The 27,480-nt window shown below is 49.8% G+C and overlaps 1 protein-coding gene and 2 long non-coding RNA genes across 7 annotated transcripts; 1 reads left to right on the forward strand and 2 right to left on the reverse strand.

Moving 5' to 3' along the window:
- Positions 1-3,395: 3,395 nt before the first annotated feature.
- LOC118383328 (neurotrophin-3) lies at positions 3,396-4,950 on the forward strand. Its single transcript, XM_035769888.2, has one exon. It carries the CDS (start codon positions 3,471-3,473, stop codon positions 4,257-4,259), a length of 789 nt encoding a protein of 262 aa, XP_035625781.2. The 5' UTR covers positions 3,396-3,470; the 3' UTR covers positions 4,260-4,950.
- A 2,381-nt stretch (positions 4,951-7,331) lies between these two features.
- Positions 7,332-10,947, reverse strand: LOC127924412 (uncharacterized). 3 transcript variants are annotated; one of them, XR_008117857.1, is made up of 3 exons: positions 10,726-10,947; positions 10,363-10,600; positions 7,332-10,294 (listed from the first exon to the last, which is right to left on the reverse strand). It is a non-coding gene; the product is annotated as an uncharacterized LOC127924412 (long non-coding RNA). The 3 variants fall into 3 exon arrangements; XR_008117856.1 differs by having other exon boundaries at positions 7,332-8,798; positions 8,874-10,294; positions 10,363-10,947; XR_008117855.1 differs by having other exon boundaries at positions 7,332-8,110; positions 8,161-10,294; positions 10,363-10,947.
- A 419-nt stretch (positions 10,948-11,366) lies between these two features.
- Positions 11,367-12,539, reverse strand: LOC127924413 (uncharacterized). Of its 3 annotated transcripts, none has more exons than XR_008117859.1 (3): positions 12,467-12,539; positions 12,102-12,400; positions 11,367-11,864 (listed from the first exon to the last, which is right to left on the reverse strand). It is a non-coding gene; the product is annotated as an uncharacterized LOC127924413 (long non-coding RNA). The 3 variants fall into 3 exon arrangements; XR_008117858.1 differs by having other exon boundaries at positions 12,065-12,400; XR_008117860.1 differs by having other exon boundaries at positions 11,367-11,811; positions 11,938-12,400.
- Positions 12,540-27,480: the final 14,941 nt, after the last annotated feature.

A 27,480-nucleotide genomic window follows, 5' to 3' on the forward strand; every position in this document is an offset into this window, starting at 1 on the left:
ATCAGTCTGCCCTTTACCATGTCTTTATCAGTCTGCCCTTTACCATGTCTTTATCAGTCTGTCCTTTACCATGTCTTTATCAGTCTGCCCTTTACCATGTCTTTATCAGTCTGCCATTTACCATGTCTTTATCTGTCAGCCCTTTATCAGTCTGCCCTTTACCATGTCTTTATCAGTCTGCCCATTTAAAATACCATCAGCACCACAGGGTTAGGGTATCCACTGGTCTTTTGGGGTTGTAGAGTGCATAGTTTTTCCAATAAATCTTATTCTGTAACTGGGGTATCCACTGGTCTTTTTGGGTTGTAGAGCCAAATTATGAGGTTTGTCAAAGTGATTTCTCCACATATTCCCATTTGGGAGAGCCAAATGATGAGGTTTGTACAGTGATTTCTCCACATATCCCCATTTGGGAGAGCCAAATGATGAGGTTTGCAAAGTGATTTCTCCACATATCCCCATTTGGGAGAGCCAAATGATGAGGTTTGCAAAGTGATTTCTCCACATATTCCCATTTGGGAGAGCCAAATGATGAGGTTTGTACAGTGATTTCTCCACATATCCCCATTTGGGAGAGCCAAATGATGAGGTTTGCAAAGTGATTTCTCCACATATCCCCATTTGGGAGAGCCAAATGATGAGGTTTGTAAAGTGATTTCTCCACATATCCCCATTTGGGAGAGCCAAATGATGAGGTTTGTAAAGTGATTTCTCCACATATCCCCATTTGGGAGAGCCAAATTATGTTTGTTTCATTTATTACAATTCTCCCAGAAGTGGTTTGATTCTATGAATTCCTCAACTCCATCCAGCTGATTTCTAATGTTCTGTTCCTCTGTTCTCAGGGTGTGTTTGTATTGCTTCAGTGTTTCCCCATATTGAAGGCCTATATTTTTGTTGTCTGGTTCTCTGTGTTTTTGATTAGATATATTTCTCAATGACTTCTTTAGATTTCATTATCGAACCATTTTTCATTCTCTCATGGGGCCTCTGGAGGGTAGAGAAGGGACTCAGCGCTGAGGGGGACATGGGGCCTCTGGAGGGTAGAGAAGGGACTCAGCGCTGAGGGGACATGGGGCCTCTGGAGGGTAGAGAAGGGACTCAGCGCTGAGGGGGACATGGGCCTCTGGAGGGTAGAGAAGGGACTCAGCGCTGAGGGGGACATGGGGCCTCTGGAGGGTAGAGAAGGGACTCAGCGCTGAGGGGGACATGGGGCCTCTGGAGGGTAGAGAAGGGACTCAGCGCTGAGGGGACATGGGGCCTCTGGAGGGTAGAGAAGGGACTCAGCGCTGAGGGGAGTGGGGACATGGAGCCTCTGGAGGGTAGAGAAGGGACTCAGCGCTGAGGGGGACATGGGGCCTCTGGAGGGTAGAGAAGGGACTCAGCGCTGAGGGGGGGGACATGGGGCCTCTGGAGGGTAGAGAAGGGACTCAGCGCTGAGGGGACATGGGGCCTCTGGAGGGTAGAGAGTCCTCCTCGTCCCCCTCCCCCTCCTAGTCCCTCTCCCCCTCCTCCTCCTTGTCCCCCTCCTCCTCCTCGTCCCCTCCCCCTCCTCCTCCTCCTAGACCCTCTCCCCTCCTCCTCCTCCTAGACCCCTCCCCCTCCTCCTCCTCCTAGTCCCCCCCTCCTCCTCCTCCTAGTCCCCTCCCCCCCCCTCCTCCTCCTCCTCCTAGTACCCTCCCCTCCTCCTCCTAGTCCCCCTCCTCCTCCTAGTCCCTCTCCCGCTCCTCCTAGTCCCCCTCCCCCCTCCTCCTGGTCCCCCCCTCCTCCTCCTTCTAGTCCCCCCCTCCCCTTCCTCCTCCTCCCTAGTCCTCTCCCCCTCCTCCTCCTAGTCCCTCTCCCCCTCCCTCCTCCTCCTAGTCCCCCTCCCCTCCTCCTCCTAGTCCCTCTCCCCCTCCTCCTCCTCCTCCTAGTCCCTCTCCCCCTCCTCCTTCTAGTCCCCCTCCCCCCTCCTCCTCCTAGTCCCTCTCCCCCTCCTCCTCCTAGTCCCTCTCCCCTCCTCCTCCTCCTCCTCCTAGTCCCTCTCCCCCCTCCTCCTCCTTGTCCCCCTCCATCTCCTCCTACTCCTAGTCCTTTTGACATCATTTTCTAGATTCAGAACATAAAATCAATCAATCAAATGTATTTATAAAGCCCTTCTTACATCAGCCGATGTCACAAAGTGCTGTACAGAAACCCAGCCTAAATCCCAAACACAGGCAGAAGCACGGTGGCTAGGAAAAACTCCCTAGAGAGGGGAGAGGGAATGCCAGTCCTCTTCTGGCTATGTCGGGTTGAGATTATAACAGAACATGTCCAAAATATTCAAACGTTCATAGATGACCAGCAGGGTCAAATAATAATAATAATGACAGTGATTGTAGAGGGTGCAACAGGTCAGCACCTCAGGAGTAAATGTCAGTCGGCCTTTCATAGGCGATCATTCAAAGTTAGAGACAGCAGGTGCGGTAGTGAGAGAGTCGAAAACAGCAGGTCCGGGACGGGTAGAATGTCAGCATTTTGGCATGATTCTAGATTCAGAACATAAAACAACATTCATAATGTTCCAGGACTAATTCTATTAGTATTTTGGCATGATTCTAGATTCAGAGCATAAAACAACATTCATAATGTTCCAGGACTAATTCTATTAGTATTTTGGCATGATTCTAGATTCAGAACATAAAACAACATTCATAATGTTCCAGGACTAATTCTATTAGTATTTTGGCATGATTCTAGATTCAGAATATAAAACAACATTCATAATGTTCCAGGACTAATTCTATTAGCATTTTGGCATGATTCTAGATTCAGAAATAAAACAACATTCATAATGTTCCAGGACTAATTCTATTAGCATTTTGGCATGATTCTAGATTCAGAGCATAAAACAACATTCATAATGTTCCAGGACTAATTCTATTAGCATTTTGGCATGATTCTAGATTCAGAGCATAAAACAACATTCATAATGTTCCAGGACTAATTCTATTAGCATTTTGGCATGATTCTGGATTCAGAATATAAAATGTTGATAATGCTCCAGGTGATTAATAAATTATAACTGATCTGAATTAGTAACTGAATCAAGTGGTGTAGTTATTGATTATAGGTGATTAATAACTGATATTCTGTCTCCTCTACTCCACAGATCTGACAGGTGAATCTAGTGGTGTAATTATTGATTATAGGTGATTAATAACTGATATCCTGTCTCCTCTACTCCACAGATCTTACAGGTGAATCTAGTGGTGTAATTATTGATTATAGGTGATTAATAACTGATATTCTGTCTCCTCTACTCCACAGATCTGACAGGTGAATCTAGTGGTGTAATTATTGATTATAGGTGATTAATAACTGATATCCTGTCTCCTCTACTCCACAGATCTGACAGGTGAATCTAGTGGTGTAATTATTGATTATAGGTGATTAATAACTGATATCCTGTCTCCTCTACTCCACAGATCTTACAGGTGAATCTAGTGATGTCCATGTTGCTGTATGTGTTGTTCCTAGCGTACCTCTACGGTATCCAGGCAACGCACATGGAGCGCCAGCAGCCCCCGCCCACCCAGGACCCCATCAACTCCCTCATCATCCAGCTGCTGCAGGCGGACCTGACCCGTGGCCGGGGGAGGCAGGGTGAGGGCCAGGACAGGCAGGCCCAGCACACATTGCCACCGTTGGGCCTGCTCGCCATTGACACCCCTCTGGACAACAGTAGATTCCTGGAGAGGCGCAGCTCGCTGTACCAGCCCAGGTCGTCTGACCTGCTGGGGCAGCAGAAACACTACAACTCTCCCCGGGTCCTGCTGAGTGAGCGGGCGCCCCTGCAGCCTCCTCCGCTCTACTCTATAGATGACTACGTGGGCAGCTCTGACAGAACCAACAAGACCCGCAGGAAGAGATACGCAGAACACAAGAGTTACCGCGGGGAGTACTCCGTCTGTGACAGCCAATCACAGTGGGTGACAGACAAGACGAATGCGGTGGACATCAGGGGTCGTCAGGTCACCGTCCTGGATCAGATAAAGATGGGAACCGCCGAAAGCAACTTTGTTAAGCAGTACTTCTATGAGACCAAGTGTCGGACTGCCAAACCTTTTAAGAGCGGCTGTCGCGGCATCGATGACAAACACTGGAACTCGCAGTGTAAGACCTCTCAGACGTACGTCAGAGCTCTGACGCAGGACCGTACCTCTGTGGGCTGGCGCTGGATACGGATAGACACTTCCTGTGTCTGTGCGTTGTCACGGAAACACCGCAGGACGTAAACACACAACCCGACCATAGACATTATGGAATATATTTCCTTATTGTGAAGGGGGGCTGTACATATAAATTATTATTTAAGTTATGTGAAATACATGTAGTTTCTACATGGCTATATATGATATATAAATATATTTGTTATTTATTGAAGTCATCATCAAAGGAAAAAATAAAATAAAAAATAAACCAAGAACTCCTAACATGTGGCTCCACAGCCACCACACAGCCGAGCATCTTCAGACTCAGACCATGGAGCTGGACAATACAGCCTGCATGGAGAGACTCTACCATGGAGCTGGACAGTACAGCCTGCATGGAGAGACTCTACCATGGGGCTGGACAGTACAGCCTGCATGGAGAGACTCCACCATGGGGCTGGACAGTACAGCCTGCATGGAGAGACTCTACCATGGGGCTGGACAGTACAGCCTAGCATCTTCAGACTCAGACCATGGGGCTGGACAGTACAGCCTATCATGGAGAGACTCTACCATGGGGCTGGACAGTACAGCCTGCATGGAGAGACTCTACCATGGAGCTGGACAGTACAGCCTGCATGGAGAGACTCTACCATGGGGCTGGACAGTACAGCCTGCATGGAGAGACTCTACCATGGAGCTGGACAGTACAGCCTAGCATCTTCAGACTCAGACCATGGAGCTGGACAGTACAGCCTGCATGGAGAGACTCTACCATGGGGCTGGACAGTACAGCCTGCATGGAGAGACTCTACCATGGAGCTGGACAGTACAGCCTAGCATTCAGACTCAGACCATGGAGCTGGACAGTACAGCCTGCATGGAGAGACTCTACCATGGAGCTGGACAGTACAGCCTGCATGGGAGACTCTACCATGGGGCTGGACAGTACAGCCTGCATGGAGAGACTCTACCATGGAGCTGGACAGTACAGCCTGCATGGAGAGACTCTACCATGGGGCTGGACAGTACAGCCTGCATGGAGAGACTCTACCATGGAGCTGGACAGTACAGCCTAGCATCTTCAGACTCAGACCATGGAGCTGGACAGTACAGCCTGCATGGAGAGACTCTACCATGGAGCTGGACAGTACAGCCTGCATGGAGAGACTCTACCATGGAGCTGGACAGTACAGCCTAGCATCTTCAGACTCAGACCATGGGCTGACAGTACAGTACAGACTCTACCATGGGGCTGGACAGTACAGCCTGCATGGAGAGACTCTACCATGGGGCTGGACAGTACAGCCTGCATGGAGAGACTCTACCATGGGGCTGGACAGTACAGCCTAGCATGGAGAGACTCTACCATGGAGCTGGACAGTACAGCCCATGGGAGACTCTACCATGGGGCTGGACAGTACAGCCTGCATGGAGAGACTCTACCATTGGGCTGGACAGTACAGCCTGCATGGAGAGACTCTACCATGGAGCTGGACAGTACAGCCTGCATGGAGAGACTCTACCATGGGGCTGGACAGTACAGCCTAGCATGGAGAGACTCTACCATGGGGCTGGACAGTACAGCCTAGCATCTTCAGACTCAGACCATGGGGCTGGACAGTACAGCCTGCATGGAGAGACTCTACCATTGGGCTGGACAGTACAGCCTAGCATCTTCAGACTCAGACCATGGGGCTGGACAGTACAGCCTGCATGGAGAGACTCTACCATGGGGCTGGACAGTACAGCCTAGCATGGGAGACTCTACCATGGAGCTGGACAGAGCCTAGCATGGAGAGACACTACCATGGGGCTGGACAGTACAGCCTAGCATGGAGAGACTCTACCATGGGGCTGGACAGTACAGCCTAGTATGGAGAGACTCTACCATGGGGCTGGACAGTACAGCCTAGCATGGAGAGACTCTACCATGGGCTGGACAGTACAGCCTGCATGGAGACTCTACCATGGGGCTGGACTCAGCCCATGGAGAGACTCTACCATGGGCTGGACAGTACAGCCTAGCATGGAGAGACTCTACCATGGAGCTGGACAGTACAGCCTGCATGGAGAGACTCTACCATGGGCTGGACAGTACAGCCTAGCATGGAGAGACTCTACCATGGAGCTGGACAGTACAGCCTGCATGGAGAGACTCTACCATGGAGCTGGACAGTACAGCCTGCATGGAGAGACTCTACCATTGGGCTGGACAGTACAGCCTGCATGGAGAGACTCTACCATGGGGCTGGACAGTACAGCCTGCATGGAGAGACTCTACCATGGGGCTGGACAGTACAGCCTAGCATGGAGAGATGGGGCTGGACAGTACACCATCTTCAGACTCAGACCATGGGGCTGGACAGTACAGCCTAGCATGGAGAGACTCTACCATTGGGCTGGACAGTACAGCCTAGCATCTTCAGACTCAGACCATGGGGCTGGACAGTACAGCCTGCATAGAGAGACTCTACCATGGGGCTGGACAGTACAGCCTAGCATGGAGAGACTCTACCATTGCGCTGGACAGTATAGCCTAGCATGGAGAGACACTACCATGGGGCTGGACAGTACAGCCTAGCATGGAGAGACTCTACCATGGGGCTGGACAGTACAGCCTAGTATGGAGAGACTCTACCATGGGGCTGGACAGTACAGCCTAGTATGGAGAGACTCTACCATGGGGCTGGACAGTACAGCCTGCATGGAGAGACTCTACCATGGGGCTGGACAGTACAGCCTGCATGGAGAGACTCTACCATGGAGCTGGACAGTACAGCCTAGCATGGAGAGACTCTACCATGGAGCTGGACAGTACAGCCTGCATGGAGAGACTCTACCATGGGGCTGGACAGTACAGCCTGCATGGAGAGACTCTACCATGGAGCTGGACAGTACAGCCTAGCATGGAGAGACTCTACCATTGGGCTGGACAGTACAGCCTAGCATGGAGAGACTCTACCATTGGGCTGGACAGTACAGCCTAGCATCTTCAGACTCAGACCATGGAGCTGGACAGTACAGCCTAGCATGGAGAGACTCTACCATTGGGCTGGACAGTACAGCCTAGCATGGAGAGACTCTACCATTGGGCTGGACAGTACAGCCTAGCATCTTCAGACTCAGACCATGGAGCTGGACAGTACAGCCTAGCATGGAGAGACTCTACCATGGGGCTGGACAGTACAGCCTAGCATGGAGAGACTCTACCATTGGGCTGGACAGTACAGCCTAGCATGGAGAGACTCTACCATTGGGCTGGACAGTACAGCCTAGCATGGAGAGACTCTACCATTGGGCTGGACAGTACAGCCTAGCATGGAGAGACTCTACCATTGGGCTGGACAGTACAGCCTAGCATGGAGAGACTCTACCATTGGGGCTGGACAGTACAGCCTAGCATGGAGAGACTCTACCATTGGGCTGGACAGTACAGCCTAGCATGGAGAGACTCTACCATTGGGCTGGACAGTACAGCCTAGCATGGAGATACTCTACCATGGGGCTGGACAGTACAGCCTAGTATGAAGAGACAACGTGCCTTGTTGATATACCTAGGGCAGCAGATGAAAAAGAAGATCACTAGGGGATATGACATCACCAGTAGGGGATCTACACTGTCATTCAGCTCATGCTATGACATCACTGCTCTGACTGTTGAAAACAGAAATCTGGTCCAAATGTTATTGTGGACTAAATATGTACTGTCTGGCTGTATGGACAAACCACGAACATGTACGGGTATTTGACAGACCTGCTGACATACGAGTCTCTCAGCCCCCTCCTCTCCCTGTTAATCTGATCCTGTCTGACCGTCTCCACTCTCTAACCCGAAACCCAACGTCTAATCCTAAAGCCACCACTCTATAAGCCTAAAGACACCTCCACTCTCTAAGCCTAAAGCCACCTCCACTCTCTAATCCTAAAGCCACCTCCACTCTCTAATCCTAAAGCCACCTCCACTCTCTAAGCCTAAAGACACCTCCACTCTCTAATCCTAAAGCCACCTCCACTCTCTAATCCTAAAGCCACCTCCACTCTCTAATCCTAAAGCCACCTCCACTCTCTAATCCTAAAGCCACCTCCACTCTCTAAGCCTAAAGACACCTCCACTCTATAAGCCTAAAGACACCACTCTATAAGCCTAAAGACACCTCCACTCTCTAAGCCTAAAGACACCACTCTATAAGCCTAAAGACACCTCCACTCTCTAAGCCTAAAGCCACCTCCACTCTCTAAGCCTAAAGCCACCACTCTCTAAGCCTAAAGCCACCTCCACTCTCTAAGCCTAAAGCCACCTCCACTCTCTAAGCCTAAAGCCACCTCCACTCTCTAAGCCTAAAGCCACCTCCACTCTCTAAGCCTAAAGCCACCTCCACTCTCTAAGCCTAAAGCCACCTCCACTCTCTAAGCCTAAAGCCACCTCCACTCTCTAAGCCTAAAGCCACCTCCACTCTCTAAGCCTAAAGCCACCTCCACTCTCTAAGCCTAAAGCCACCACTCTCTAAGCCTAAAGCCACCTCCACTCTCTAAGCCTAAAGCCACCTCCACTCTATAAGCCTAAAGCCACCTCCACTCTCTAAGCCTAAAGCCACCTCCACTCTATAAGCCTAAAGCCACCTCCACTCTCTAAGCCTAAAGCCACCTCCACTCTCTAAGCCTAAAGCCACCTCCACTCTCTAAGCCTAAAGCCACCTCCACTCTCTAAGCCTAAAGCCACCACTCTCTAAGCCTAAAGCCACCTCCACTCTCTAAGCCTAAAGCCACCACTCTCTAAGCCTAAAGCCACCACTCTATAAGCCTAAAGACACCTCCACTCTATAAGCCTAAAGACACCTCCACTCTCTAAGCCTAAAGACACCTCCACTCTCTAAGCCTAAAGACACCCCCACTCTCTAAGCCTAAAGCCACCTCCACTCTCTAATCCTAAAGACACCTCCACTCTCTAATCCTAAAGCCACCACTCTATAAGCCTAAAGACACCTCCACTCTATAAGCCTAAAGACACCTCCACTCTCTAAGCCTAAAGACACCTCCACTCTCTAAGCCTAAAGACACCACTCTATAAGCCTAAAGCCACCTCCACTCTCTAATCCTAAAGCCACCACTCTATAAGCCTAAAGCCACCTCCACTCTCTAATCCTAAAGCCACCACTCTATAAGCCTAAAGACACCTCCACTCTATAAGCCTAAAGACACCTCCACTCTATAAGCCTAAAGACACCTCCACTCTATAAGCCTAAAGACACCTCCACTCTCTAATCCTAAAGCCACCACTCTATAAGCCTAAAGACACCTCCACTCTCTAATCCTAAAGCCACCACTCTCTAAGCCTAAAGCTACCTCCACTCTCTAAGCCTAAAGCCACCTCCACTCTCTAAGCCTAAAGACACCTCCACTCTCTAAGCCTAAAGCCACCTCCACTCTCTAAGCCTAAAGCCACCTCCACTCTCTAATCCTAAAGCCACCACTCTATAAGCCTAAAGACACCTCCACTCTATAAGCCTAAAGACACCTCCACTCTCTAATCCTAAAGCCACCACTCTCTAAGCCTAAAGACACCTCCACTCTCTAAGCCTAAAGCCACCACTCTCTAAGCCTAAAGCCACCACTCTATAAGCCTAAAGACACCTCCACTCTCTAAGCCTGAAGCCACCTCCACTCTCTAAGCCTAAAGCTACCTCCACTCTCTAAGCCTAAAGCCACCACCACTCTATAAGCCTAAAGACACCTCCACTCTCTAAGCCTAAAGCCACCTCCACTCTCTAAGCCTAAAGACACCTCCACTCTCTAAGCCTAAAGCCACCTCCACTCTCTAAGCCTAAAGACACCTCCACTCTCTAAGCCTAAAGACACCTCCACTCTCTAAGCCTAAAGCCACCACTCTATAAGCCTAAAGACACCTCCACTCTCTAATCCTAAAGCCACCACTCTATAAGCCTAAAGACACCTCCACTCTCTAATCCTAAAGCCACCACTCTATAAGCCTAAAGACACCTCCACTCTCTAATCCTAAAGCCAACACTCTATAAGCCTAAAGCCACCTCCACTCTCTAATCCTAAAGCCACCACTCTCTAAGCCTAAAGACACCTCCACTCTCTAAGCCTAAAGACACCTCCACTCCACTATAAGCCTAAAGCCACCTCCACTCACCTCCACTCCACTCTCTAAGCCTGAAGCCACCTCCACTCTCTAAGCCTAAAGCCACCTCCACTCTCTAAGCCTAAAGCCACCTCCACTCTCTAAGCCTAAAGCCACCTCCACTCTCTAAGCCTGAAGCCACCTCCACTCTCTAACCCGAAACCCAACGTCTAATCCTAAAGCCACCACTCTATAAGCCTAAAGACACCTCCACTCTCTAAGCCTAAAGACACCTCCACTCTCTAATCCTAAAGCCACCACTCTATAAGCCTAAAGACACCTCCACTCTCTAAGCCTAAAGACACCTCCACTCTCTAAGCCTAAAGACACCTCCACTCTCTAAGCCTAAAGACACCTCCACTCTATAAGCCTAAAGACACCTCCACTCTCTAAGCCTAAAGCCACCTCCACTCTCTAAGCCTAAAGACACCTCCACTCTCTAAGCCTAAAGACACCTCCACTCTCTAAGCCTAAAGCCACCTCCACTCTCTAAGCCTAAAGCCACCTCCACTCTCTAAGCCTAAAGCCACCTCCACTCTCTAAGCCTAAAGCCACCTCCACTCTCTAAGCCTAAAGCCACCTCCACTCTCTAAGCCTAAAGCCACCTCCACTCTCTAAGCTTAAAGCCAACTTCTAACCCTGGTGAATGCTCACCTCTATGTTTGGTGATACCCCGCCCTGAGAACAGTGGAACAGTATGATAGACCCTAGTAGAACCTGGTAGAACCTCAGAACCTGGTAGAATCTAGTAGAACCCGAGTGAACCCAGTAGAACCTGATAGAGCTCTGTGATGTCGAGGGCAAGCAGCAGGTAGGTTGAGGTGTTGAGGCAGGTTAGCAGGTAGGTAGCAGGTATCAGGCTCACATCAGACTGTGTCATAGCTAATGACATGGTGTCTCAGGGAGTGGAAAGCTGCCTAAGGATATGTTCATATGTGCAGAGCTAGGATTGAAACCCCTAAGCTACCCCGTCAGGCCAATCCCAGCTTCAGATCACTATCTGTCGGGTGGGCTTTTACCTAAATCATGCATTGATGTCATTTGGAAGTCTGGAGGACAGAGTTGTGTTTTGCGTAAGACCTCAGACTTCCTGTCGGGTACGAGGTCAGACAGCAATGCCAGAGAGCTATTCATAAGACTTCCAGGTCAGAGGTTAGAGTTTAGAGGTCAGTTGGTTCAGGCTCAGACACTAAATCTGACACCTGTCTATCAAACTAACCCTACCAAACAAACAACCCAGACCCCTAACCCTACTTCACTAACCCTACCTAACCCTGACCCGTAACCCTACCTCAGTAACCCTACCTAACCCTGACCCCCAACCCTACCTAACCCTGACCCCACCTCACTAACCTACCTAATCCTGACCCCTAACCCTACCTCACTAACCCTACCTAACCCTGACCCCTAACACTACCTCAGTAACCCTACCTAACCCTGACCCCTAACCCTACCTCAGTAACCCTACCTAACCCCGACCCCTAACCCTACCTAACCCTGACCCCATCTCACTAACCCTACCTAACCCTGACCCCTATCACTACCTCAGTAACCCTACCTAACCCTGACCCCTAACCCTACCTCAGTAACCCTACCTAACCCCGACCCTAACCCTACCTAACCCTGACCCCATCTCACTAACCCTACCTAACCCCGACCCCTAACACTACCTCACTAACCCTACCTAACCCTGACCCCTAACCCTACCTCAGTAACCCTACCTAACCCCGACCCCTAACACTACCTCAGTAACCCTACCTAACCCTGACCCCTAACACTACCTCAGTAACCCTACCTAACCCTGACCCCTATCACTACCTCAGTAACCCTACCTAACCCTGACCCCTAACACTACCTCAGTAACCCTACCTAACCCTGACCCCTAACCCTACCTCACTAACCCTACCTAACCCTGACCCCTAACACTACCTCAGTAACCCTACCTAACCCCGACCCCTATCACTACCTCAGTAACCCTACCTAACCCTGACCCCTAACACTACCTCAGGGTCAGAGAACACTGAGAAGACCTGTCAACCTCAATGTATTGGGAGGAACCTCCACACAACCATCACAGAACCTCCACACAACCATCACAGAACATTCATACAACCATCACAGAACATTCATACAACCATCACAGAACATTCATACAACCATCACAGAACATTCACACAACCATCACAGAACATTCATACAACCATCACAGAACATTCATACAACCATCACAGAACATTCATACAACCATCACAGAACATTCATACAACCATCACAGAACATTCATACAACCACCACAGAACATTCACACAACCATCACAGAACATTCATACAACCATCACAGAACATTCACACAACCATCACAGAACATTCATACAACCATCACAGAACATAATTTACTTTTAATTTTTACCCCTTTTTCTCCCCAATTTCGTGGTATCCAACTGATAGTTACAGTCTTGTCCCATCGCTGCAACTCCCTTACGGGACTCGAGGTCGAAGGTCGAGAGCCGTGCGTCCTCCGAAATACAACCCAGCCAAGCCGCACTGCTTCTTGACACAATGCCCGCTTAAGCCGGAAGCCAGCCACACCAATGTGTGGGAGCAAACACCGTACACCTGGCGAGTGAGTACACCACAGGAGTAGCTAGTGTGGAATGGGACAAGAGCACTCCCCTAACCTGGACGACACTGGGCCAATTGTGCGCCGTCTCATGGGTCTCCCGGTCGCTGCGATAGAGCCTGGACTCAAACCAGGATCTCTAGTGGCACAGCCTGAGACCACCACTCGGGAGGCCCCTCATAACATCCATACAACCATCACTGAACATTCATTCAACCATCTCCTAACATTCATACAACCTTCTCCTAACATCCATACAACCTTCTCATAACATCCATACAACCTTCTCATAACATCCATACAACCTTCTCATAACATCCATACAACCTTCTCCTAACATTCATACAACCATCTCCTAACATTCATACAACCTTCTCATAACATCCATACAACCATCTCCTAACATTCATACAACCATCTCATAACATTCATACAACCATCTCCTAACATTCATACAACCTTCTCATAACATCCATACAACCTTCTCCTAACATTCATACAACCTTCTAACATTCATACAACCTTCTCATAACATCCATACAACCTTCTCATAACATCCATACAACCTTCTCCTAACATTCATACAACCTTCTCCTAACATTCATACAACCTTCTCATAACATCCATACAACCATCTCCTAACATTCATACAACCTTCTCATAACATCCATACAACCATCTCCTAACATTCATACAACCATCTCATAACATTCATACACAGCTAAACCAGCTAGACAGCTAAACTAGACAGCTAAACCAGACCAACTCAGGCAGCTAACAGAGTTAACAAAGTTACTAAAGCTTTGATGCAGGGAGGGGATTGACAGGCTGACCAAGTAAGGAATGAGAGTTTAAACCAGAGGTTATATTTAATAAGGAGTTTCATAGATTCTCCAACTCCAGTAGGATTATACAGCTGTACGGGCACCACTAGAAACCATCTGACCCAAATATAGACCTTTAACAACCTGACCATGGAGCTCCTTTACACCAGCAGAGGAAGGAGGGGAGAGGAAGGGGCCATTCAGACAACAGGGAAATATCAGAAGGGTGGAACCACTGGCCTATATTATGGAACAGAGAGGGGGTTAGAACCAATGACCTATAGAGTGGAACAGAGAAGGGATTATAAGAAGCTGACTGACAGCAGAGACCCGGGGGTGGAAACAGATGGGGTTAGAACCAATTACCTATAGGGTAGAACAAAGAGGGGGTTAGAACCAATTCCCTATAGGGTGGAAAAGAGAGGGGGTTAGAACCAATGACCTATAGAGTGGAACAGAGAGGGGGTTAGAACCAATGACCTATAGAGTGGAACAGAGAGGGGGTTAGAACCAATGACCTATAGAGTGGAACAGAGAGGGGGTTAGAACCAATGACCTATAGAGTGGAACAGAGAGGGGGTTAGAACCAATGGCCTATAGAGTGGAACAGAGAGGGGGTTAGAACCAATGACCTATAGAGTGGAACAGAGAGGGGGTTAGAACCAATGACCTATAGAGTGGAACAGAGAGGGGTTAGAACCAATGACCTATAGAGTGGAACAGAGAGGGGTTAGAACCAATGGCCTATAGAGTGGAAAGAGAGAGGGTTAGAACCAATGACCTATAGAGCGGAACAGAGGGGGTTAGAACCAATGGCCTATAGAGTGGAAAAGAGAGGGGGTTAGAACCAATTACCTGTAGAGTGGAACAGAGAGGGGGTTAGAACCAATTACCTGTAGAGTGGAACATCATCATTGCATTGTTCTCCTGTGATAACAGCTGGAGAAGAATTGGCCACCCACACCATTACAGATAGGAGTTCTCCCACAGACCTACACCACCCACACCATTACAGATAGGAGTTCTCCCACAGACCTACACCACCCACACCATTACAGATACGAGTTCTCCCACAGACCTATACCACCCACACTATTACAGATACGAGTTCTCCCACAGACCTATACCACCCACACCATTACAGATACGAGTTCTCCCACAGACCTACACCACCCACACCATTACAGATACGAGTTCTCCCACAGACCTACACCCTGCCTTTCTACAACACACACCAGTACAATTTATTACACAGTCATAAACACATACACTTTAATACCCTCCGATACACTTTAATACCCACTGATACACTTTAATACCCACCGATACACTTTAATACCCACCGATACACTTTAATACCCTCCGATACACTTTAATACCCTCCGATACACTTTAATACCCTCCGATACACTTTAATATCCACTGATACACTTTAATACCCACCGATACACTTTAATACCCACCGATACACTTTAATACCCACGATACCCACTGATACACTTTAATACCCACTGATACACTTTAATACCCACGATACACTTTAATACCCACGATACACTTTAATACCCACGATACACTTTAATACCCACCGATACACTTTAATACCCACCGATACACTTTTAATACCCACCCGATACACTTTAATACCCACCGATACACTTTAATACCCACCGATACACTTTAATACCCACTGATACACTTTAATACCCACGATACACTTTAATACCCTTTAATACCCACGATACACTTTAATACCCACGATACACTTTAATACCCACCGATACACTTTAATACCCACCGATACACTTTAATACCCACTGATACACTTTAATATCCACCGATACACTTTAATATCCACCGATACACTTTAATACCCACCGATACACTTTAATACCCACTGATACACTTTAATACCCACGATACACTTTAATACCCTCCGATACACTTTAATACCCACTGATACACTTTAATACCCACCGATACACTTTAATACCCACGATACACCTGGACAGGTCTGAAACTGTACCCACACACAGAGGATCTCCTACATCCAGTGTTGACGCTGTAGTAGATTCTAGAACCCATTGGATATTCTGTCACATGGTTTCTGTTGGTTTGGAGGACATTGGAGTGCCCTGCTGTTACCATGCCAACCCAATGTCACTCTGGCTGCTTCTAACCACTTGGTGTTTAGAGACACATACAACCTCCAGTGCTGAATCCAAATGCATTTCCTGGACAAGGAATGTTGTTTTCTTCTTCTTTAGAGTTCCCAGCTATTTAATGAGGAGAATGTGCCAAACATAGCACATTTAAGGACAGCTAAGGGATACGTGACCCTGAGCCCCCCCAGCCCCATCCCATGTAGGACTGAAGTCAACGTGACAAAACATGAGTTCTAGTGAAGAGTCTGTTGGATGGTAGGAGTTCTGTTAGCGACCTATTAGATGGCTGGTGTAAACGGACTATACTGCCTGTACTATGTTCTGTCTGTCTTTTACTCTGTACTTCTGGATGTTTAGTTGATTGGGTAAATCTCCGGTGCTGTCCTGACCTCCAGCCTGCTCCATTACAGTACAGTGTTCTGTTAAACACACTGAGAACTGACCCCAGAGCAGCGCTTAAAGACTCTGTCCTCTATTCATCTGACACTGAGAACTGACCCCAGAGCAGAGCTTACAGATGCTATCCCTTTGACTCTACCCTCGCCAACAGATCAGGACTCACAGCCCATCTGTCTGTCTGTCTGTCCGTCCGTCCATCTGTGTGGTGAAACATGAATAAACATGACTATGTTTTCTATAACTCAGTCTCTACCTGTGTGTGTTATTACTGAGTTACATCCTGTGGGTCTGTGACTGTCCAGCAGTAGGTTCCAATGACAGAAAGAGGCAGGTAAAAGGAGAGGGAGGGAGGGAGAGAGAGAGGCTGCCAGAGAGGGAGGAAGGGAGAGAGAGAGGATGCCAGAGAGAGAGAGAGAGAGAGAGAGGCTGCCAGAGAGGAAGGGAGAGAGAGAGGATGCCAGAGAGAGAGAGAGAGAGGCTGCCAGAGAGGAAGGGAGAGAGAGAGAGGCTGCCAGAGAGAGAGAGAGAGAGGCTGCCAGAGAGGAAGGGAGAGAGAGAGAGGCTGCCAGAGAGGGAGGGAGGAGAGAGAGAGAGAGAGGCTGCCAGAGAGGGAGGAAGGGAGAGGATGCCAGAGAGGAAGGGAGAGAGAGAGAGAGAGGATGCCAGAGAGGAAGGGAGAGAGAGAGAGAGAGGCTGCCAGAGAGGAAGGGAGAGAGAGAGAGGCTGCCAGAGAGGGAGGGAGAGAGAGAGAGAGGCTGCCAGAGAGAGAGAGAGAGAGGCTGCCAGAGAGAGAGGGAGGGAGAGAGAGAGAGAGAGAGGCTGCCAGAGAGGGAGGAAGGGAGCGAGAGAGGCTGCCAGAGAGGGAGGGAGGGAGAGAGAGAGGCTGCCAGAGAGGGAGGAAGGGGAGAGAGAGAGGCTGCCAGAGAGGAAGGGAGAGAGAGAGAGGCTGACAGAGAGGGAGGGAGGGAGAGGAGAGAGAGAGAGAGAGAGGCTGCCAGAGAGGGAGGAAGGGAGAGGCTGACAGAGAGGAAGGGGAGAGAGAGAGGCTGACAGAGAGGGAGGGAGGGAGAGAGAGAGAGAGAGAGGCTGCCAGAGAGGGGAGGAAGGGAGAGAGAGAGAGGCTGCCAGAGAGGGAGGAAGGGAGAGAGAGAGAGAGAGAGGCTGCCAGAGAGGGAGGAAGGGAGAGAGAGGCTGCCAGAGAGGAAGGGGAGAGAGAGAGGCTGACAGAGAGGGAGGGAGGGAGAGAGAGAGAGAGAGAGAGAGAGGCTGCCAGAGAGGGAGGAAGGGAGAGAGAGAGGCTGACAGAGAGGAAGGGAGAGAGAGAGAGGCTGACAGAGAGGGAGGGAGGGAGAGAGAGAGAGAGAGAGAGAGGCTGCCAGAGAGGGAGGAAGGGAGAGAGAGAGGCTGCCAGAGAGGGAGGGAGGGAGAGAGAGAGAGGCTGCCAGAGAGGGAGGAAGGGAGAGAGAGAGAGGGGCTGACAGAGAGGGAGGAAGGGAGAGAGAGAGAGGCTGACAGAGAGGGAGGGAGGGAGAGAGAGAGAGGCTGACAGAGAGGGGAGGAAGGGAGAGAGAGAGAGGCTGCCAGAGAGGGAGGAAGGGAGAGAGAGAGAGGCTGCCAGAGAGGGAGGAAGGGAGAGAGAGAGAGGCTGACAGAGAGGGAGGGAGGGAGAGAGAGAGAGGCTGCCAGAGAGGAGAGAGAGAGAGAGAGAGAGAGAGAGGCTGCCAGAGAGGGAGGAAGGGGAGAGAGAGACTGCCAGAGAGGAAGGGAGAGAGAGAGAGGCTGACAGAGAGGGAGGAAGGGAGAGAGAGAGGCTGCCAGAGAGGGAGGAAGGGAGAGAGAGAGGCTGACAGAGAGGGAGGAAGGGAGAGAGAGAGAGAGATTGAGGCTGCCAGAGAGGGAGGGAGGGAGAGAGAGAGGCTGCCAGAGAGGGAGGAAGGGAGAGAGAGAGGCTGCCAGAGAGGGAGGAAGGGAGAGAGAGAGAGAGAGAGAGAGAGAGAGAGAGAGAGAGAGAGAGAGAGAGAGAGAGGCTGCCAGAGAGGGAGGAGTGAGGAGAGAGAGAGAGAGAGAGAGAGAGAGAGGCTGCCAGAGAGGGAGAGAGAGAGAGAGAGAGAGAGAGTGAGTGAGTGAGAGTGAGCCAGAGGGAGAGCAAGAAAGAGAGAGAGAGAGAGAGAGAGGCTGCCAGAGAGGGAGGAAGGGAGAGAGAGGATGCCAGAGAGGGAGGAAGGGAGAGAGAGAAAGAGAGAGAGTGAGCGAGAGAGAGACAAAGAGAGGGAGTGAGTGAGAGAGAGAGAAAGAGGGAGTGAGTGAGAGAGAGAGAAAGAGAGAGAGTGAGCGAGAGAGAGAGAAAGAGAGAGAGTGAGCGAGAGAGAGACAAAGAGAGGGAGTGAGTGAGAGAGAGACAAAGAGAGGGAGTGAGTGAGAGAGAGAGAGAGAGAGAAAGAGTGATTGAGAGAGAGAGAGACAAAGAGAGGGAGTGAGTGAGAGTGAGTGAGTGAGTGAGTGAGTGAGTGAGTGAGTGAGTGAGTGAGTGAGTGAGAGAGAAAGAGAGGGAGTGAGAGAGAGAGAGAGAGAAAGAGAGGGAGTGAGTGAGCCAGAGGGAGAGCAAGAAAGAGAGGTGGTGAGAGGAGGAGGGAGAGAGAAAGAGAGAGGGGGATACAGTTGAAGTCAAGTTTACATACACCTTGGCCAAATACATTTGAACTCAGTTTTACACAATTCCTGACATTTAATCTTAGTAAAAATGCCCTGCTTTAGGTCAGATAGGATCACCACTTTATTTTAAGAATGTGAAATGTCAGAATAATAGTAGAGAATGATTTATTTCAGCTTTTATTTCTTTCATCACATTCCCAGTGGGTCAGAAGTTTACATACACTCAATTAGTATTTGGTAGCATTGCCTTTAAGTGTTTAACTTGGATCAAACGTTTCGGGAAGCCTTCCACAAACTACCCACAATAAGTTGGGTGAATTATGGCCCATTCCTCCTGACAGAGCTGGTGTAACTGAGTCAGGTTTGTAGGCCTCCTTGCTCGCACACGCTTTTTCAGTTCTGCCCACAAATGTTCTATAGGATTGAGGTCAGGGCTTTGTGATGGCCACTCCAATACCTTGACTTTGTTGTCCTTAAGCCATTTTATCACAACTTTGGACGTATGCTTGGGGTCATTGTCGCGGCAGGGTAGCCTAGTGGTTAGAGCGTTGGACTAGTAACCGGAAGGTTGCGAGTTCAAACCCCGAGCTGACAAGGTACAAATCTGTCGTTCTGCCCCTGAACAGGCAGTTAACCCACTGTTCCCAGGCCGTCATTGAAAATAAGAATTTGTTCTTAACTGACTTGCCTGGTTAAATAAAGGTAAAATAAAATAAAAATTGTCCATTTGGAAGACCCATTTGCGACCAAGCTTTAACTTCCTGACTGATGTTGCTTCAATATATCCACATCATTTTCTTTCCTCATGATGCCGTCTATTTTGTGAAGTGCACAACGGTTTTCTTCTGGGGAAAGAGAGGCGGACCAAAATGCAGCAGGTTAGTTTTGTACGTCTTTAATAAAGATGAAAATACAACAATCTACAAAACAAGAAACGTGAAAAAAACAAAACAGTCCTATCTGGTGCCACAAACACAAAGACAGGAACAATCACCCACAAAACCCAACACCAAACAGTCCTATCTGGTGTCACAAACACAAAGACAGGAGCAATCACCCACAAAACCCAACACAAAACAGTCCTATCTGGTGCCACAAACACAAAGACAGGAACAATCACCCACAAAACCCAACACCAAACAGTCCTATCTGGTGCAACAAACACAAAGACAGGAACAATCACCCACAAAACCCAACACCAAACAGTCCTATCTGGTGCAACAAACACAAAGACAGGAACAATCACCCACAAAACCCAACACCAAACAGTCCTATCTGGTGCCACAAACACAAAGACAGGAACAATCACCCACAAAACCCAACACAAAACAGTCCTATCTGGTGCCACAAACACAAAGACAGGAACAATCACCCACAAAACCCAACACCAAACAGTCCTATCTGGTGCCACAAACACAAAGACAGGAACAATCACCCACAAAACCCAACACCAAACAGTCCTATCTGGTGCCACAAACACAAAGACAGGAACAATCACCCACAAAACACAACACAACACAGTCCTATCTGGTGCCACAAACACAAAGACAGGAACAATCACCCACAAAACCCAACACCAAACAGTCCTATCTGGTGCCACAAACACAAAGACAGGAACAATCACCCACAAAACCAAACACAAAACAGTCCTATCTGGTGCCACAAACACAGAGACCGGAACAATCACCCACAAAACCCAACACAAAACAGTCCTATCTGGTGCCACAAACACAAAGACAGGAACAATCACCCACCAAACACAACACAAAACAGTCCTATCTGGTGCCACAAACACAGAGACCGGAACAATCACCCACAAAACCCCACACAAAACAGTCCTATCTGGTGCCACAAACACAGAGACAGGAACAATCACCCACAAAACCCAACACAAAACAGTCCTATCTGGTGCCACAAACACAAAGACAGGAACAATCACCCACAAAACCCACACAAAACAGTCCTATCTGGTGCCACAAACACAGAGACAGGAACAATCACCCACAAAACCCACACAAAACAGTCCTATCTGGTGCCACAAACACAAAGACAGGAGCAATCACCCACAAAACCCAACACAAAACAGTCCTATCTGGTGCCACAAACACAAAGACAGGAACAATCACCCACAAAACCCAACACAAAACAGTCCTATCTGGTGCCACAAACACAAAGACAGGAACAATCACCCACAAAACCCAACACAAAACAGTCCTATCTGGTGCCACAAACACAGAGACAGGAACAATCACCCACAAAACCCAACACAAAACAGTCCTATCTGGTGCCACAAACACAAAGACAGGAACAATCACCCACAAAACCCAACACAAAACAGTCCTATCTGGTGCCACAAACACAGAGACAGGAACAATCACCCACAAAACCCACACAAAACAGTCCTATCTGGTGCCACAAACACAGAGACAGGAACAATCACCCACAAAACCCAACACAAAACAGTCCTATCTGGTGCCACAAACACAGAGACAGGAACAATCACCCACAAAACCCAACACAAAACAGTCCTATCTGGTGCCACAAACACAAAGACAGGAACAATCACCCACAAAACCCAACACAAAACAGTCCTATCTGGTGCCACAAACACAGAGACAGGAACAATCACCCACAAAACACAACACAAAACAGGCTACCTAAATATGGTTCCCAATCAGAGACAATGACTAACACCTGCCTCTGATTGAGAACCATATCAGGCCAAACATAGAAATAGACAAACTAGACACACAACATAGAATGCCCACCCAGCTCACGTCCTAACCAACACTAAAACAAGGAAAACACACAAGAACAATGGTCAGAACATGACAATCAGTCCCTCCTGCAGCAAAGCACTGTCACCCCTGTGCTTCACGGTTGGGATGGTGTTCTTTGGGGCTTGCAGGCCTCCCCCTTTTTCCTCCAAACATAACGATGGTCATTATGGCCAAACAGTTATATTTTTGTTTCATCAGACCAGAGGACATTTCTCCAAAACGTATGATCTTTGTCTCCATGTGCAGTTGCAAACCGTAGTCTGGCTTTTTTATGGCGGTTTTGGAGCAGTGGCTTCTTCCTTGCTGAGAGGCCTTTCAGGTTATGTCGATATACGACTCGTTCTACTGTGGATATAGATACTTTTGTACCTGTTTCCTCCAGCATCTTCACAAGGTCCTTTGCTGTTGTTCTGAGATTGATTTGCACTTTTCTCGAGGAGACAGAATGCGTCTCCTTCCTGAGCGGTATGACGGCTGCGTGGTCCCATGGTGTTTATACTTGCTTACTATTGTTTGGACAGATGGACACGGTACCTTCAGGCGTTTGAAATTGCTCCCAAGGACGAACCAGACTTGTGGAGGTCTACATTTTTTTTATCTGAGGTCTTGGCTGATTTATTTTGATTTTCCCATGATGTCAAGCAAAGAGGCACTGGGTTTGAAGGTAGGCCTTGAAATACATCCACAGGTACACCTCCAATGTACTCAAATTATGTCAATTAGCCTATCAGAAGCTTCTAAAGCAATGACATACTTTTCTGGAATTTTCCAAGCTGTTTAAAGGCACAGTCAACTTAGTGTATATAAACTTCTGACCCACTGGAATTGTGATACAGGGAATTATAAGTGAAATAATTTGTCTGTAAATAATTGTTGGAAAAATTACTTGTGTCATGTACAAAGTAGATGTCCTAACCGACTTGCCGAAACTATAGTTTGTTAACAAGACATTTGTGGAGTGGTTGAAAAATGAGTTTTAATGACTTCTGACTTCAACTGTAGGTAGAGAGGGAGGTAGAGAGAGGTAGAGAGGGAGATAGAGAGAGAGGTAGAGAAGGAGATAGAGGGAGGTAGAGAGAGGTAGAGAGGGAGGTAGAGAGAGGTAGAGAGGGAGGTAGAGAGAGGTAGAGAGGGAGAGAGAGAGAGAGAGAGGTAGAGAGGGAGGGAGAGAGAGGGAGAGGGAGAGAGGGAGAGGGGTAGAGAGGGAGGTAGAGAGAGAGAGAGGTAGAGAGGGAGGTAGAGAGAGAGAGAGGTAGAGAGGGAGGTAGAGAGAGAGAGAGGTAGAGAGAGGGAGAGGTAGAGAGGGAGAGGGGTAGAGAGGGAGGTAGAGAGAGGGAGAGGTAGAGAGAGGGAGAGGTAGAGAGAGAGAGAGAGAGAGAGAGGAGAGAGAGAGAGAGAGAGAGAGAGAGGAGAGAGAGAGAGAGAGAGAGAGAGAGAGAGAGAGAGAGAGTAGAGAGGGAGGTAGAGAGAGAGAGAGAGAGAGAGGGAGGTAGAGAGAGAGAGAGAGAGAGAGAGAGGGAGGTAGAGAGAGAGGTAGAGAGGGAGATAGAGAGAGAGGGAGGTAGAGAGAGGTAGAGAAGGAGATAGAGGGAGGTAGAGAGAGAGGTAGAGAGGGAGGTAGAGAGGGAGATAGAGGGAGAGGTAGAGAGGGAGAGGGAGGTAGAGAGAGAGAGAGAGGTAGAGAGGGAGGTATAGAGAGAGAGAGAGAGGGAGGTAGAGAGAGAGGTAGAGAAGGAGATAGAGGGAGAGGGAGGTAGAGAGAGAGAGGGGTAGAGAGGGAGGTAGAGAGAGGTATAGAGGGAGGTAGAGAGGGTGATACAGAGGGAGAGGGAGGTAGAGAGAGAGAGAGGTAGAGAGGGAGGTATAGCGAGAGAGAGAGAGGGAGGTAGAGAGAGAGGTAGAGAAGGAGATAGAGGGAGAGGGAGGTAGAGAGAGAGAGGGAGGTAGAGAGAGGTAGAGAGGGAGGTAGAGAGGGTGATACAGAGGGAGAGGGAGGTATAGCGAGAGAGAGGTAGAGAGGGAGGTATAGCGAGAGAGAGGTAGAGAGAGAGGTAGAGAAGGAGATAGAGGGAGGTAGAGAGAGTGAGGGGTAGAGAGGGAGGTAGAGAGAGGTAGAGAGGGAGGTAGAGAGGGAGATAGAGGGAGAGGGAGGTAGAGAGAGAGAGGGTAGAGAGGGAGGTATGGAGAGAGAGGGAGGTAGAGAGAGAGGTAGAGAGGGAGGTAGAGAGGGAGATAGAGGGAGAGAGAGGTAGAGAGGGAGGTAGAGAGGGAGATAGAGGGAGAGAGAGGTAGAGAGAGAGAGGGGTAGAGAGGGAGGTAGAGAGAGGTAGAGAGGGAGGCTGCAGCAGGACTCCATTACCCATCACCAGTCCCATTCTAGGCTGACCCAGCCACATCCCCTCTCACCTAGACCAACCCCAGGCTCTCTCCCCCAGCCTGACCCAGCCACATCCCCTCTCAGCTAGACCAACCCCAGGCTCTCTCCCCCAGCCTGACCCATCCCCTCTCATCTAGACCAACCCCAGGCTCTCTCCCCCAGCCTGACCCATCCCCTCTCACCTAGACCAACCCCAGGCTCTCTCCCCCAGCCTGACCCAGCCACATCCCCTCTCACCTAGACCAACCCCAGGCTCTCTCCCCCAGCCTGACCCAGCCACATCCCCCCTCACCTAGACCAACCCCAGGCTCTCTCCCCAGCCTGACCCAGCCACATCCCCTCTCAGCTGGACCAACCCCAGGCTCTCTCCCCAGCCTGACCCATCCACATCCCCTCTCAGCTAGACCAACCCCAGGCTCTCTCTCCCAGCCTGACCCAGCCACATCCCCTCTCACCTAGACCAACCCCAGACTCTCTCCCCAGCCTGACCCAGCCACATCCCCTCTCACCTAGACCAACCCCAGGCTCTCTCCCAGCCTGACCCAGCCACATCCCCTCTCACCTAGACCAACCCCAGACTCTCTCCCCCAGCCTGACCCAGCCACATCCCCTCTCAGCTAGACCAACCCCAGGCTCTCTCCCCAGCCTGACCCAGCCACATCCCCTCTCACCTAGACCAACCCCAGGCTCTCTCCCCCAGCCTGACCCAGCCACATCCCCTCTCACCTAGACCAACCCCAGGCTCTCTCCCCCAGCCTGACCCATCCACATCCCCTCTCACCTAGACCAACCCCAGGCTCTCTCCCCCAGCCTGACCCAGCCACATCCCCTCTCACCTAGACCAACCCCAGGCTCTCTCCCCAGCCTGACCCATCCCCTCTCACCTAGACCAACCCCAGGCTCTCTCCCCAGCCTGACCCAACCACATCCCCTCTCACCTAGACCAACCCCAGGCTCTCTCCCCCAGCCTGACCCATCCCCTCTCACCTAGACCAACCCCAGGCTCTCTCCCCAGCCTGACCCAGCCACATCCCCTCTCACCTAGACCAACCCCAGGCTCTCTCCCCCAGTCTGACCCATCCCCTCTCACCTAGACCAACCCCAGGCTCTCTCCCAGCCTGATCCAGCCACATCCCTCTCACCTAGACCAACCCCAGGCTCTCTCTCCCAGCCTGACCCAGCCACATCCCCTCTCACCTAGACCAACCCCAGGCTCTCTCCCAGCCTGATCCAGCCACATCCCCTCTCACCTAGACCAACCCCAGGCTCTCTCTCCCAGCCTGACCCATCCCCTCTCACCTAGACCAACCCCAGGCTCTCTCCCCCAGCCTGACCCAGCCACATCCCCTCTCACCTAGACCAACCCCAGGCTCTCTCCCCCAGCCTGACCCATCCCCTCTCACCTAGACCAACCCCAGGCTCTCTCCCCCAGCTCCAGTCCTGCCCAGCGGAACGAGGCCAGAGATTTGGACAAACATCGCTCCAGGATGCAGTCCTGCTGAGTTGGGAATTGGGCTCCCCACGTCAATCCTCGGACCCCCCCGCCCACAGCAGGAACAGGAAGTCCAGCAGCAGTGAGCCACAACACAAGTTGTCTGTCTATAAATATCAGGAGTGTGAAGTCTTAGATTACGTCCCAAATGGCAACCCATTCCCTATATAGTGCACTGCTTTAGACCAGGGCCCTATAGAACCCTATTCCCCTATATAGTGCACTACTTTAGATCAGGGCCCTATAGAACCCTATTCCCCTATATAGTGCACTGCTTTAGACCAGGGCCCTATAGAACCCTATTCCCCTATATAGTGCACTACTGTTGACCAGGGCCCTATAGAACCCTATTCAGTGCACTACTGTTGACCAGGGCCCTATAGCACCCTATTCCCCTATATAGTGCACTACTGTTGACCAGGGCCCTATAGCACCCTATTCCCCTATATAGTGCACTACTGTTGACCAGGGCCCTATAGAACCCTATTCCCCTATATAGTGCACTACTGTTGACCAGGGCCCTATAGAACCCTATTCCCCTATATAGTGCACTACTGTTGACCAGGCCCCTATAGAACCCTATTCCCCTATATAGTGCACTGCTGTTGACCAGGCCCTATAGAACCCTATTTCCCTATATAGTGCACTACTGTTGACCAGGGCCCTATAGCACCCTATTCCCTATAGAGTGCACTGCTGTTGACCAGGCCCCTATAGAACCCTATTCCCCTATATAGTGCACTACTGTTGACCAGGGCCCTATAGCACCCTATTCCCCTATATAGTGCACTACTGTTGACCAGGCCCCTATAGAACCCTATTCCCCTATATAGTGCACTACTGTTGACCAGGGCCCTATAGCACCCTATTCCCCTATATAGTGCACTACTGTTGACCAGGGCCCTATAGCACCCTATTCCCCTATATAGTGCACTACTGTTGACCAGGCCCCTATAGAACCCTATTCCCCTATATAGTGCACTACTGTTGACCAGGGCCCTATAGCACCCTATTCCCCTATATAGTGCACTACTGTTGACCAGGGCCCTATAGCACCCTATTCCCCTATATAGTGCACTACTGTTGACCAGGGCCCTATAGCACCCTATTCCCTATATAGTGCACTACTGTTGAACAGGGCCCTATAGCACCCTATTCCCTATAGAGTGTGATGCATTTGACCAGGGCCCTATAGCACCCTATTCCCCATAGAGTGTGATGCATTTGAACAGGGCCCTATAGAAGAACCCTATTCCCCATAGAGTGTGATGCATTTGAACAGGGCCCTATAGCACCCTATTCCCCATAGAGTGTGATGCATTTGAGTTAACACTCATCCCCGTCAAGACTCCCTCCTGACAACAGTTAAAGCCTCTCAGAGAGTTAACACTCATCCCCGTCAAGACTCCCTCCTGACAACAGTTAAAGCCTCTCAGAGAGTTAACACTCATCCCTGTCAAGACTCCCTCCTGACAACAGTTAAAGCCTCTCAGAGAGTTAACACTCATCCCCGTCAAGACTCCCTCCTGACAACAGTTAAAGCCTCTCAGAGAGTTAACACTCATCCCTGTCAAGACTCCCTCCTGACAACAGTTAAAGCCTCTCAGAGAGTTAACACTCATCCCTGTCAAGACTCCCTCCTGACAACAGTTAAAGCCTCTCAGAGAGTTAACACTCATCCCTGTCAAGACTCCCTCCTGACAACAGTTAAAGCCTCTCAGAGAGTTAACACTCATCCCTGTCAAGACTCCCTCCTGACAACAGTTAAAGCCTCTCAGAGAGTTAACACTCATCCCTGTCAAGACTCCCTCCTGACAACAGTTAAAGCCTCTCTCTTCTGTCTTCTTTTTT

This window comes from Oncorhynchus keta, unplaced genomic scaffold, assembly GCF_023373465.1.
Source record: "Oncorhynchus keta strain PuntledgeMale-10-30-2019 unplaced genomic scaffold, Oket_V2 Un_contig_400_pilon_pilon, whole genome shotgun sequence".
Taxonomy (NCBI): Eukaryota; Metazoa; Chordata; class Actinopteri; order Salmoniformes; family Salmonidae; genus Oncorhynchus; species Oncorhynchus keta.

Bases quoted from the DNA above. Each gene is read 5' to 3' on its own strand.
- LOC118383328 (XM_035769888.2), top strand. From the start codon at position 3,471: ATGTCCATGTTGCTGTATGTGTTGTTCCTAGCGTACCTCTACGGTATC.